We start from the raw sequence: 14,015 nt of genomic DNA on the forward strand, positions 1-14,015 counted from the left end.
AGGAGAAAGCAGCCAGAGAGAGCTGTCTGTTATATGATTAAGAGTGTGAAAGGTCATGCTTAGAAAAAAAAATGTGAAAGATTTCATTATCATATGAATCACTTAAAATATAAAAGAATATGTCTTCAATTTGGTTGCAAAATTGCCTTTCTTTTTAACTTTTTCCTTCTCTGATATTTGTCCTTGCTTAACAAAATGAGAATAAAACACAGAAAATGACAAATTAAACTGCAACTTTCTGCTATAACTACCCCCACCAGCAAAACAGCCCTGAAAGAAGAATAACCACAAGGCAAATTTCCTCCCAGCTGATGCTTACCATAGTAAGTGAGCCGTCCTCTTGCCACATTTTTCCCTCGTGAATTTTCAGCAATGCACTCATAGGAGCCTGTATCTTCTTGCTGGAAGTTGGGAATTTCAAGCACCCCATTGAACTTCCTCAATTTAATTTTGCTGGGAAATGGCATCCCATCACTTCTCCTCCAATTAATCCGAGGAACAGGGCTGATAAGAAAATTGTTAAGTCAGTTGCTGTTCCCTGGAAATCTTACAGACTCAAAAACAGAAAGCTTTGGTTAAGAGAACCAAAGACACAGGTTTCAACTGCAGAAGACTTCTGGCTGTAAATTATATAAGTGGATGCAAAGACTTAATTCTTGTTTGGATGTAGTCCAGATTTGCTGCTCACTCTACTCACTCCTGTTCCTGCTGCTATGACTTCTGAGTGAGGATTACAGGCATGTGCTACCATGCCCAGGTTTATATCTTTGAGATGTTTTTGTTGTTGTTGTTGTTTTTGTTTGTTTGTTTGTTTTCTCGAGACAGGATTTCTCTATAGCTTTGGAGCCTGTCCTGGAACTAGGTATTGTAGACCAGCCTAGCCTCGAACTCACAGAGATCCACCTGCCTCCTGCTGGGATTAAAGGTGTGTGCCACCACCACCTGGCCGAGATGATATTTTACTGCAATAAACTGTTCATCCATGTCAGTCAACTTGTTTTTTAAATGCAGAAGAAAATTACATATGAACAATAGTAAAAGAAATATTTTTTCTGACTTAGTCTATGGAATTTGTAAGGCATTTTCAATTTCTCCAATTTTTTTAGAGCTTCAAAACACATCATTTAAGTATACTTTTCTGCATCTGCTTATTCCTTTGCACATTGTATTTAAGAGATTGAAAATTAGGTAATAAACAAGGTGAGGTAGACAAATAAATGTACATACATATCATGAAAGGAAAAAAAGAGAGGATTGGGTATAAGTCATGATCAAGTGTAGCAGAAGGCAGAAAAGAAATGGAGGATGTAAAATCTTTTAAAGTATTAACTTTAATTCCATAGTGAGATCTAATTTCTTGTATTATACTTCAAAATAAAAATATTTTAAAGGTGTAAATAAAAATAAATTATGGTACTAAGTACAAAAAAACAGAACCTTCCCTCCCTGCTGATAGTAACCTAACAACATGTGAGATTTTTAAAGAACTTACTTCCCAAGGGCAAAGCATTCCAACTTCACAGTTGAGCCTTTAGCTGCTGGAAGAGTTTCTGGAAACTGGACTTCTATTTTAGGTTCATATTCACCCATGACACCTGTGAATTCACAATATAAAATTGCAAGAGTCATTGTTTCCTATGGCATCATTTTGTGCTTGTAAATAAAACTTTATTAGGTTCCCCTATGAACATACTACTGCTTTCAGTGACTGGAATGACTCACTGAACAACCCTTGACCAAATATGCACCTAGAATAACATTTTAGAACTCTGGATTCAAAAATACTGCAATGTGCAAAACATTTTAAAGAAAACCATTGAAATGCTATATTCAATGTGTACATATATATTTAAGATGAAATCTGTAACATATTAATCACTGCTGAAATTTCTTATAGTATAAAGATTATAGTAGGCGATTTGCTAAATTGTACCCTCATCACATAAGTGTCAATTTTAAACATAATAAATGGCTCCCTGGAACCAAAACATAGTGATTTAACATATAGGTACATTCTGATTCAATTATACCTGACTGGAAAGTGCTTCCATATTTGTGTGCAAGACATTATGGTGTATGAGATATGATTTAATTTAATAAGTCAATCACCCAGGCATGTAAATCGGTACCCCCTTTTTTTTTCTCCAAAGGCAAATGTAGTTCATGTTGGTTTTAAACCCACTGTGTAACCCATAATGACCTTGAACTTCTGAACCTGTTATTGTTCTGTCTCCAGTTGTGTGATTATAGGCATGTGCCACCATATCCATTTTGTGCAGTTCTGAGCATCAAACCCAGGGTTGTGTATATGTGAAGCAAATATTTTACACAGTAAGCTATACCCCAACTCCTAAATTGATTTTCTACTGAATCTTATAAATACCCCTTCAGCAGTGATCAGGAAGGCCATGTCACAGAATTGTTTTTAAAATTTCATTTTGTGAAACTTTCTGGTTTATGATAAAACACTCACAGCTGACAAAAATGAAAACAAGTAACTTCATAGGCATCCTTTTTAGGTCTCTTACCATCAGAGCGTAGCACCAAAGGGGTTGGCGAGCCCAACACTCTGGCATTTGTCACAGTGCTAGTCACCACACACGTGTAATTCCCGACATCAGATGACTCCACCTTAGCTATGTAGAGGTGCCCTGTCTCTTGAGAGACAAATCTCCGACTGTCTTCTTCAACAAATGATGGATACTCATTGAAGACCCAAGCGTATGATAGTTCTAACAAAAGAAGAAATAAATTTTATTACTTAGCAAAGTGTGCCAGAGTCAGTTGAAAATGTACAAAAGTGATGTTTTCTTGAAAGTCATGTAGAAGAGAACTTGATTAGGCATTCATTTTATATTGCCATGGTGAACACTGCTGATTGGCATTCTAGTACACATAGCACCTTAGCATTCTTTTTAGTCCCTGTTCTAGGTTATGCTTTTATACACTTTGTTGGCTTTTCTCTTGTTCCTTTTTAATTTATGTCTCTATAATTCTATATCTTTAATCACCAATCACATTATAGCAATTACTAACATCCACTTCATAACAGTTCCTTAGCTTTTTATGAGTAACACTTAGTGACTCAATCTCAACACAAGTCCCTCCCACAAACTCTGCCAAGCTCTTGGGCATCTCTGGCTCCTGGGTCTTTGTATGTGATGATCCTGAGCTCACAAAGACTTTTGTCTTCTTTGTTCTTTCTTTATTCTTCCTCTTCTCTCTCTGTCTCTCTCTCTCCTTCCCTCCCACCCCTCCCTCTCTCTCTCTCTGACTAAATAGCCACATATTTATCATATATATTATTGGGTCTCATAAAGACATACACGTAAAGAAAATATTTTGACCATGTTCTCATATATGCCAACAGTGCCCTTTTGCTACTTCCCTCCCATTAGTCCCCTTTCCTAATGAGTTTCACTTCTTTTTTTCATGTCATATATATATATATCAATGTGAAATCTAGGATCCATAAATGTGAGAGGACTCTGTATACTGCTCATGGGAATGTAACTATATTTTCAAAAAATCTTTTTGAAGATCTTTGCTGGAATTAACTAATGAAGTAAGGTTAGTGAAATTACAAAAGAAAACAGAGAAAAGGAAGAAGGAAGCCAGTAAAGCAAACACAGAATCTATGACTTATAACACTTAATTCTCAGTAATTTGAGGATCTAAAACCCAGAAGCTTAATATTATTTAAAGTTTGACATTTATGCTATTACTATAAATTTAATGAGGTACAAGTAAAAAAGATTTGAAGCACAATTAGATCATAAAATACTTTTCCTTTTTGGAAAGAATGGACAATCACTTGATATAGAGCACTATGAAAGGAGGCAGGAAGTTTGTTTGAGAGATGCTGTGAGTTTCAGGGGAAGGGGATATAAACCTTTTTCATGACTGAAGAGTAGACATAAATATTAAGGGGATATTCAAACACACAAGGATGAAAGCCCCCCAGGGAGAGCACAAAACATATAAAAAGCCAACAGAATAAGAATATTTGAAGAACTTGGCAGTAACAATCCACGGTGATGTCTATGACAATGCTCTATCTCACCCGAGGAAACACATCACACATTGTATATTCATAAATGCTGTTTTTTTTTTTCAAAGAGTGAAGAATACTTTATGAGGGTGTAATTAAGTCAACGATGAGATAGAAAATTCTCAAGTTATTTGTTGAATTTTATGGAAAAAAAAAAGAAACCTCAAACATTCATTCCCATAAGTCTCTTGCCTATCCCCATGTTGCTTATTACTCTCATAATTGTATTACATAAATCTTAAAGAAAAATAATGTTGAAAAGGCAAGATAAGCTTCTTCTGCACTTGGTAAAACTGGCTGTTGCTGCAGTAAAGGCTCTTTAGGGTTCTCCTGTGGCTCTCAGCCAATGTTCACCTTTCAGATGTCCCCTCCATCTCATTTTGTTTAATGGAGAGAAAGCATTTTTTTTCTGTGCTTATTAAAGTGCTCAAGACAGCGAGTTAATACAGTAGTCTTTCTTCTATTATCCAGCTATATTAAAACTTTGTTCCCAGTTTAGGAATTGGGCAATCAAAATAAACTGCAGTTTATCCAAAATAAGAAGAATTGAAAGAATTCAGCATAAGTGTTAGAAAACCAAACATACAGTAAATTCATGCAAGCAGTTTCACACAAGGCAATAGGTATATGTAATACCTTGGAAAAATATCTAGAGTAATTTTAACTAAAAAATTCATTGCAAAATAACATGTATTACTTGAGTCCACTTACTGTTTTTCTTCTCATGATAAAAATACTAGCACCAAAACCAATACAGTATTTTAATATCACCCAGAATGGGATGATTTTTGTCTTTGTCATAGTAACAGCTCAGGGAAACTAAAGAAAGGAATCAAACATATCAGTGTGTACCTCTGGGGTACATGGGTGGCTCCATTCATGTCCTACTGAAAAGAACCTGTTGCAGGGAAGATAGATAAATGTCTTCTACATGCATACTAGAGGCAGGTGCTACAGCTACTATCATCCAGACTCCTCTCAACTCGCTGAAGTTATTGAAAGTGTTGATTGTCACCATTCCTGCTTCTTTTAGGGTTTTTCCTCTGGACAGTTCTGTTTGGAACACTTAGCACATAAGTTTTCAAAACATTTTCAGATCTTTGCTGCAATCTGACTCTTCTCTTTTTTGTTGACAGATATGTGAACTGATTCTCGGTTGGTTCTTTTTGAAAATAATCCCCCCCTCCTGCTTTTACAGGTTCTCCCCAGGAATCTTGTTCAAGTCTGATCCTATAATCTGATTTCCTGGGTTTACTTCCCAGGAACCTGAACTGACTTGGTTGCTGACATTGAACAACAGACTTTTCTGTATTTAAAACTGTCCCTTCCCTTTGATCTGGAGGAAGGGTCTCTTCAGGCTCATACACTTTCTTTCCCAGGGACAATTGTTCTTCTCTTAAATTCCCATCGAGATAATACCCTCACCTCACTTCCAGGGTTTTCAAACATGATGGCCTCTGTCTGATAGAGCAGAAAAGTTGCTCGGTACTCCAGTGTGAAACAGTATAAGGCTCTCTGCCTCTGACACTGATACCACAAAAAGAGGAAACTGGTTCCCTGTTAATGCACTTAGTGAGTAGAAGGAATGAAACTCCTCATAATGAAAAGGGCAAAAGGCAAGAAGCTGCTGTCTGCAGCAGTGAGGACTCACACTCTCCCTTCAGGAATTAGTGTCATCAGGCAGACACAGAAGTCTCTCACACACCCATGCATAGACAGCCTCTAAATTACAGAGATGAACTCCAACCTTAAAACGTCACCCAGGACTAATTCATTTACAATCTTTATTAAATGATGCATCATAAATATTTTATGCTGTAAAGGGTGATTTTAAAGTTTCATAAGCACTTCCTTTTTCTAAATATCCCAACAGTACAGTTTCTATATGTTAAATTAGGCACTCATTTATATGGAAGTGAATAATAAAATAGAGCTCCATTCTAATATACCCTCAGAAGAGTCCAGAGAATAACGACTCTTGACCACTAACAAACAAAAACAGCAAGAAGAAACAGAAGTATGGAGAAGAGGCCCCTTGTAGCTGGAGGAGGAAATACTTGAAATAGACTTTGAGACGCAAGTAGGGGGTGAGGAAGCATGTGCTCGGTGAGGTTTTCACATATCTAAATCAAAACTCAAGCGTTTGGGTGACTCTTAGTGTATCGTGCAGGATAACTGACCCTAGTACTCCACATCAGCCCTGCAAACCTAGGGATGTGTCCTTAGGCAAAGAAGAGGGACTCTGCAGATGTAAGCAGCATAGGGCATTGAGATGGGAAGATTTTCCTGGATAATCTGAGCCAGTCAAGAGTCTTTGTAAGGACGATAATGAGCAAGGGGAGGCAGGGTGAGAAGTAAGAAGAAACTCTGCCCACCAGAGCAGGAGTTTTCATTTTCATAGAGAGATATTTAAGATACCATGTTCTGGGAAGAGCTGTGACTGCAGGTATCCTGTAAATGACAACAGGGCAGGCAACAGGAGCTCCCCTCAGCCTCCAAAAGAACAACAGGAATGCATATCTGCCTATATCTTGACTTTAGTCAATGAAACTGATAATTTGATTTTGGGCTTCCATATACCTGGGTTACTAAGTTTGCAGGCATTTGTCAGTGCAGCACTGGGGAAGTTCTACACCCGGCCATGGGGCTACACTAAAGATGTGCTGTTAAGGACATTGCAGTGAACCTGAATGTGCCTAATGTAATCAATCACCGGGATCCTTCTAAGGAAAGACACACAGGAAGGTCAGCAAAAGGGCTGACTAATGAGCAGAAGTCTGAGGGAGCTGATTACTTGCCGGAGGCCAAGAGCCAAGGAATATAGGCAGCCACTGGCAGCTGCCAAAAGCAAGGGCAACGAAGCCTTGGCCAAGGTTCTGGAAAGAATACAGCACAAGCAATTCCCAGTACCGTGCTGTCAATCCGAGGAAATTCCTGTTGAACTTTAATGTTTTACAACAAATTCATGCTGGTTTTAGTAACTGTGTTGTGGATTAGTAACAGCTCTAGTAGGAAATCAACATTATTGCTAATAGTCAACAACAAATAAATATTTACAATGTTTCCTGGATTTACTTCTATAGTTGTCATAAAATACCGTGGCAAAAGCAATTAAGGGCATAAAGGTTTTATATTAGCCCACAATCTCAGAGAATAGCCTATCATTGTGGAAGCTAAGGTGGGAACTTCAAGAGCTACCCACAGCCACAGGCAAAAGCAGATAGAATGCACACATGCTCACCACTGCTGTCTTCTTTATACACTTACACAGACCAGGACCCAAAACTAAGGGGACGATGATGCCATAATGGACAGTACTTCCATTGCAATGAAAGCATCCAAAACCACTGCTACACATGCTAATGGGTCAACATATTTAGATAATTTCTTCATGAGACTCTTACTAGGGAACTCTAGATCATGTCAAGTCAGCAATTAAAAGTATCCATGACATAATACTATGTATTAAAAAAATCTCCCAAATAATAGAAATAAAAGGAGTGATGTGAGGCTGAAGTTAGAAAGCCAAAAGGGGAATTATGCTTTAAAGAATATAATTATAAGGATTAATATGTAGGAGGACAGAAATGGAATATTCCAGAAGAGAAAAGTGACCACACCTCTCAAAGTCAACTAGGGATTACTTTTCACAAATATTCAGATCTGTAAAGACTTACTGAAATGATTTATACCTGTGTCTAATTCTGCTTACAATGTCATGAAAAGTGAGTAGAAGTTTATACTACCCATCTTGTTTAAAGACATTTTTGTCTTAAAGGAAAATCTGCATCAAGTTTTTTCATTTGCTGCTTTATGAGTATGTTAAAATTTATAGGTCATAGGTCTGATTAAAAACATTTGAGAAATACATAAGTTATTACATTTTGAATAAAAAATAATATCTACTGTAATATTATGAGAGTTTACTTGTAATAAATTTCATTTTCCATAAGTGTCAATTAAGCACTGCAAAGCCAAATATGTATCAGTTCAGAATCCTTTGGGAAGATTCAGCATAATTTTATATAAAATTATAAATAAGATATAATGATAATTTCATAGACACCAATAAATGAGACTCTACAAAACCTTTCACAACATGTTGAAGAAATCATAAACACACTATGGTTAAAAAAATCGTGACCGCTAGGCTTTATATTAACAAAGCTATAAGGGTATAAGGAATAGCAAATATTTTTTATTACTAGGAAGCTATAAATAAATGGAACATAAATAAGCCATAAATAAAGAGAACAAAGTTCTGAAATTCAGGTTTTTGAAAAGTAGTCCATGATGGATGATGTCACTTTGTCAGCCACATTCCTTCCCAGGTCACTGAAGTGTACGACTGGCCAATTTAACATGAAATATGCCACTCTGGTGTTTACCTGGAGAAAATATTAATGCACACACTACCGACATTAGAGGGTTTGTTTCTAGTTCCATTATGAAATTCTATTATGAAGGAGATTTAATCCTGAGCCCAGGCATTTTCTAGAAGAAATCCTGTCAAACAAAAATGCAGTTAGGCAAAATTGTAAAAGTAACTTGGGCCATTTTCCGTGGCGCCAATTGGGGAAGTCTGACCTATTTTTAAGATGAGACATATTTAAAAGTGCAAGGAGGCATACTTGATGTCATTCAAGATTTTTTATCAGTGATTCAAACAATTGAAAAGAGGATTCTGCTCTGAGGCTTACAGGTGATGCCACTTGGCTGACAGTCTGGGATACAGTGCACATCCTACAATCTAAAATAAAACGAAAGCAAGAAAGAATGGTCAAGTGTTAGGAGTTAGCATGAGGCATCAGAGGCATTCCTGAGATTTCAAGGGGCTGTTGTTCAAAAGCTATTTTATAAATAGTTATTGTATACAGCAGATTTCTCTGGATGATTATGAATATCTATTGAACCAATTTTGACTTTGAGCCCTGTTAAGTCTGACTTGTGAGTTTCTAAGCAGAACTGTGTTAAGGCCTGGAATTATGATGCTTTTAGGCTAGTCCTGGGTGGACAGTTAGGATCCTGTGCATGGCTAGGAGTCACATCTAATTTTTAATTGCTTATAAACCGAATGGTTTAGAGTATTCTTCCCCACTCTCTTTGCCTCTCCTCTCCCCTTTTCTTTGGTAGCACTGCTATTGACACTGATAGAACGGACTTCTTGCCTGCCTATGTTCCAGGCATCTGTAAAGATCACTGCTTATTGCTTTTTTTCGTATGCTATTTTCAACAAATTTCCCCATGTCCAATCACCATGTCAAGTTGTTTACATTGGATTGACCTTATTCTTCCTTTTTTTAAACAAAGGAGATCGCAAGACAAGAGGGTGAGAGTTGGAACCATATGCAGTGGCAATCAGACTGTGCATCAGTGGCTTTTGATACCCAAGAAGAAGTGGCAAAACCATTGCAAGGCTTTGACTGACATCCTTCCTCCCACGAGGCTGGTGAATGCAGACCATTACTAAAAGAAATCAGTTTACATTTCCCCAGGGGGAAATGAGTTTAAAAGAACTAGTGAGAATTATTGTGATGTCTATATCTATATATCTCTATCTCTATCTATATAATAAGTTGTCCAGGTCCCAGATAGAATCTTGATTCAAGGAACTTAATCCCCCATTTATATGGAAAGGGAATTGGTACGATGTTGGGACTGGGGAAGAAAATCATAGAACAACAGTTCAAACATTTGTATTTTTCCTCATCTCTTACAGAGAAATACTTGACTAATCCAACTCAAAGGAAGAAGGATTTCTTTTGACTCGCCATATTAGGTACTGTTGTGACTTGGAAACCATAAAAACAGGAGTGTGAGGCAATCAGTTATATCCTACAGGGCAGTCAGGGAACAGGAAAAGGGGAATGCTTAAACTCAGCTTGCTTTCTCCTTCATCCCTTTTCTGATCCCTGCCCAACTGTGCTGCCCACATTCATGGTAGCTCTTCACCTCATTTAATCCTTTCTAGGGAGGTGTTTCTTAAACCAATCAAGTTTATATATCACCATGAGAGTATATAAGACAGAATTGGTTGTTTCTCTATTTTTATTATATAAGGATTCGAATACCCTGAAAAAATATTAGGAAGCAATTTTAAGATTAGTTCCAACCTAATACAGGAAATCATTGTTTTCATAACCAAAGCCTTCTTGTACCGAAGAAACAAAGTGCTTTGTCATAGGGAATTTTCACTTGGCAATGCTTGATACCACATGCATGCTGGTGTGCAGGCCTTAAGCATCTGCCAAAGTACTGTGTCTTTGGAGACGCACTTTCCTCATTACTCACAGTAACTAGTGAACAAGTCTTACGGGTTCGGTGTCAGTAAATAGCGTTTTCTTTTTAAGTGCAGTCTAGGAGATATAAGAAACCTTACAGCTCATGGGAGTGCTAATTGGAGCCAATTATACTTTGATTGACCTACCTTGCTATTAAAATGATATGCAAAATTTACACTGCCCTTGCAAAATGGAAATTTCTTCAGAACAAACTAACTACAGGAAGCCTTCCCTGTAATGAATCCGAAGGTAGTGCTTTTGGGTTATAATTCCCACATCAACTCTAAGAGGCTAATTCCAGAGAGGGTCTGTGTAGGGCTGCAGATGATTCAAAAGAACTCCAGAGTCATGAAAAGGTGCAATAAAATAGCTGAAATAATTAAAGGCAAAGGAACCAAGGAAGAGACTCACAAAATGTAGCCCATTTCTCATTAGGTCTGATTTTTCATTTATGAAAGTTTAAGCTCCCTTTTAAAGAATGCCATGGGAACATGATTGCTCTCTTCTATGTGCCTGAGCTTTTAAAATAAAATAAAACATCAATTTTCAGTGGTAAGTAGAAATGAGATCATTAAAAGATGAAGTCACCCTACTGTATTTAAGGCTCTCAGTTTTTCTTCTTTTCTCCTGAGTGTGTGTGTGTGTGTGTGTGTGTGTGTGTGTGTGTGTGTGTAAAATGTGTATGTATCTGTGTATGGTTCATGTGTGTGTGTGTTATGTGTGTATGTCTGTTGTATGTGTGGTGTGTGTGTGTGGTGTACTTGTGTGTAGCCTTTACATATCAAGAAAGGGTCTCTTCAACTCAAGAGTTCACAGGTCTAGTTATCTACCTTGCTCTGGGATCCCTTATCTCTATCTTCAGAGCCTGGAATGACAAGCCTGCCTTGTATACCTTATACTTACAGGAGTTGTGTACATATGTGTGTCTGAGGAGAGTTCTTTAGTGACTGAACTATGTCCTTAGATAAATAAGGGACTTCTCACCACTGATAATACATAATCACTCCAAAGGAAGTTGGATAAATTCTTGAAGTATTTTTTTTCCTTTTGCTCTTACACACACACACACACACACACACACACACACACACACGCCTCTGCTGCTGTTACTTACCTCATTAGCACATCAAGTCTTCAATTAAACCTTACACCTTTGTTGAACAGTGTGGCACACAATTTTAATCATATCACTCAGGAGGCAGAGGCTGGCAGATCTCTGAGTCTGAGGCTAGCCTGATCTACAGAATGAGTTCCAGAACAGCCAGAGCTACACAAAGATATTCTGTCTCAAAACACTATGCAAAATAAAACAACACCAACATCAAAGACCCTTACCCTTACACCTTTTATTTGACTTTTCTGAAAGAGAGGATAAAATAAAGAGACAGTTTCATTATAAATCATACAATGAAAATATTGAAAAGGAGCCTGATTTTAAACATTTGATTAAATATTATGCCTTATCATCTAATAAATGTAAGGACAAAAAGACTTTTATAGACATCAATAATTAAGCGTAATTTCCAACCACCCTTCCAGCCAGGTGGTGCTCTCAATAGATGGCAGTTTCTGTGACCTTAGAGGACACACTGGAGTTCACAGGGGCCTCCTGTTCAAACTCATATTTACATTTACACAGAATTTTACAAGTTTTAAAGAAATTGATAGAAAAAAAAAACAGGAAAACAGACGATCTCAATTTCTCTCTTCTTATGCTAATCAATAAACAGACTCAGCTTCACTGTTTTCCCAAAACTCTTTTATTCTAGAAAAGCACACATGTGAAATGAAATAGCTATCACTTTATTACCCTGAAGACAAGACTTAAAAAAAAAAACCTTGCATCTCCATTTTCTATGATTTTAATAATTCAGCTAAAAGGAAAGTTCTGCTGAGGTTAGGCAGTACACGAAGAACCACAATGTAACTATTCAAATTTATTTCTCAATTAAAATTCTGATTTTTTTAGTATTATAATCTCATAGATACTTTTTTGTATTTTAATTGACAAATAATAATTGCACATTTCAGATAGCATAAACTGTAACGTTTTTATACTCACATATAATTTGTCATCTTGATTGGTTCAAGCTCACATGCTTATTATTGTATGGTCAATCCATAAAAATTTACCTTTTTGTCAATTTTAAAATACAGAATATATTCTAACTATTAACTATGCAATAGTAATCAAAAAGATCATTCTAGTTTCTACCTGAAACTTCATGGCCTTTGATTAATATCTCCCTACTACCCACCCTGACTCTGGTAACTGATCATTCCTCACTCCCATGCATCCACTTTTCTAGATGTTGAATGTAATTGCATAGCATAAGTAGTAATAAGGAATCCTTAGGATAAAAATTACAGAAAAATAATAAAATAACATTTTAATGCTCACACTGTGCCTTTAATACCTTCCAAAATGGTAACTGTTTATTACACCTAAGACTATCTAATTAAAATAACATTTATTTATCTTTATATGTATGTGAGTGTGTGTGTGTGTGTGAGAGAGAGAGAGAGAGAGAGAGAGAGAGAGAGATAAAGAGAAAGAGAGATAAAGAGAGGGGGCAGAAGAGGCGGGGGGGGGGGGAGAGTGCAACACATGCCTGTAAGTGAGGAGGCCACAAGATAGCATCAAATCCCTTGGAGTTGATAGCATAGCCATTTGTAGGATGTCCAGCTAGTTAAATGGGTGATGAGATATGAATTCGGGTCCTCATGATTGCAAAGAAAAAGGTCTCAATGTCTGAGTCCTAATTTCTTATGTAGTGCCACCAATGATGGTCAGTAATACTTCCACTTTCCATTATTCAGCTTTAGTATTTACTAACTTACAATTTCAATAATGGATGTATGCTCGCTCTATTTGGCAATTAAAGAAGATTGTAAGAAATAAATGGTAGCACTTATGTAAACTACGTCATGGAGTCATTTTAACTAATACATTCTATGAATCTAGTGTTCCACTGCTATGCTAATCTCACTCACTGTACCTGCTTTTGGGGTTACTGTCTTTCATCTCACTTTTAGTGGGGACAACTAGTATAATCAAACTCTTGCTTCGATGTAAAATATCCAGTGAATCATGGTTCCAATGGGATTTTCAAACCTATACGAGATCCAATGAGGCAGAGACATGAAAATCAGAGCCAAAGTCATGGAAAGGAAATGTGCTCTAATTCAACTTAAAACCATTAGTTTAGCACCTTTCAACCCATGAAGAACTGTGGCAAATCTCTCATCACCACACTCAAATGGACAAAAGGGAGCTAGTTTTCAAACACATCCAATTATTTATTGTAATCTAAGAACGATGAAATTCTTTTGAGTTATTCATAAATTGTAATACAGTTTGTGTTTACTAAATCAATTAAATTTCTTTTCAGCTTCCCTAAGAGACAGAGCTTAAAATAGAAGTTCTAAATACATAGCTTCTTTCTTTTTTTTTCCCTTGCTCTGGCTCCAAATATATTTACCTGAAACAAAATAAAGAAATTCCATGGAAGCACCTGCTCCCTCTTTCAGACGTTTCTGTATAAAGAGATTCTAATAAAAGAAACAGGCCTGACTGTGGAAAGAAGAAAACAGCAGTCCTGTGAGTATTCTTCCACCAGCAAGATGAAAAGTTTTCCCTGCCAGCAGCAAATATGTAGATTTGCAGCAGAGAAGCATTACAT

The 14,015-nt window shown here is 36.8% G+C and overlaps 1 protein-coding gene across 1 annotated transcript in view; it reads right to left on the reverse strand.

Moving 5' to 3' along the window:
* Window positions 1-14,015, reverse strand: part of Cntn3 (contactin 3) — a 386,288-nt gene that overhangs the window by 119,453 nt on the left and 252,820 nt on the right. Inside the window, exons 6-8 of the mRNA XM_050149360.1 lie at window positions 2,529-2,732; window positions 1,493-1,595; window positions 320-504 (exon numbers count right to left, since the gene is read on the reverse strand). Of these exons, the coding sequence (XP_050005317.1) occupies window positions 320-504; window positions 1,493-1,595; window positions 2,529-2,732 (492 nt within the window). The remainder of the gene's footprint in view (window positions 1-319; window positions 505-1,492; window positions 1,596-2,528; window positions 2,733-14,015) is intronic.

The sequence above is a fragment of the Alexandromys fortis genome, unplaced genomic scaffold (assembly GCF_014885135.2).
Source record: "Alexandromys fortis isolate MF-2015 unplaced genomic scaffold, M_Fortis_MF-2015_v1.1 scaffold_48, whole genome shotgun sequence".
NCBI lineage: Eukaryota > Metazoa > Chordata > Mammalia > Rodentia > Cricetidae > Alexandromys > Alexandromys fortis.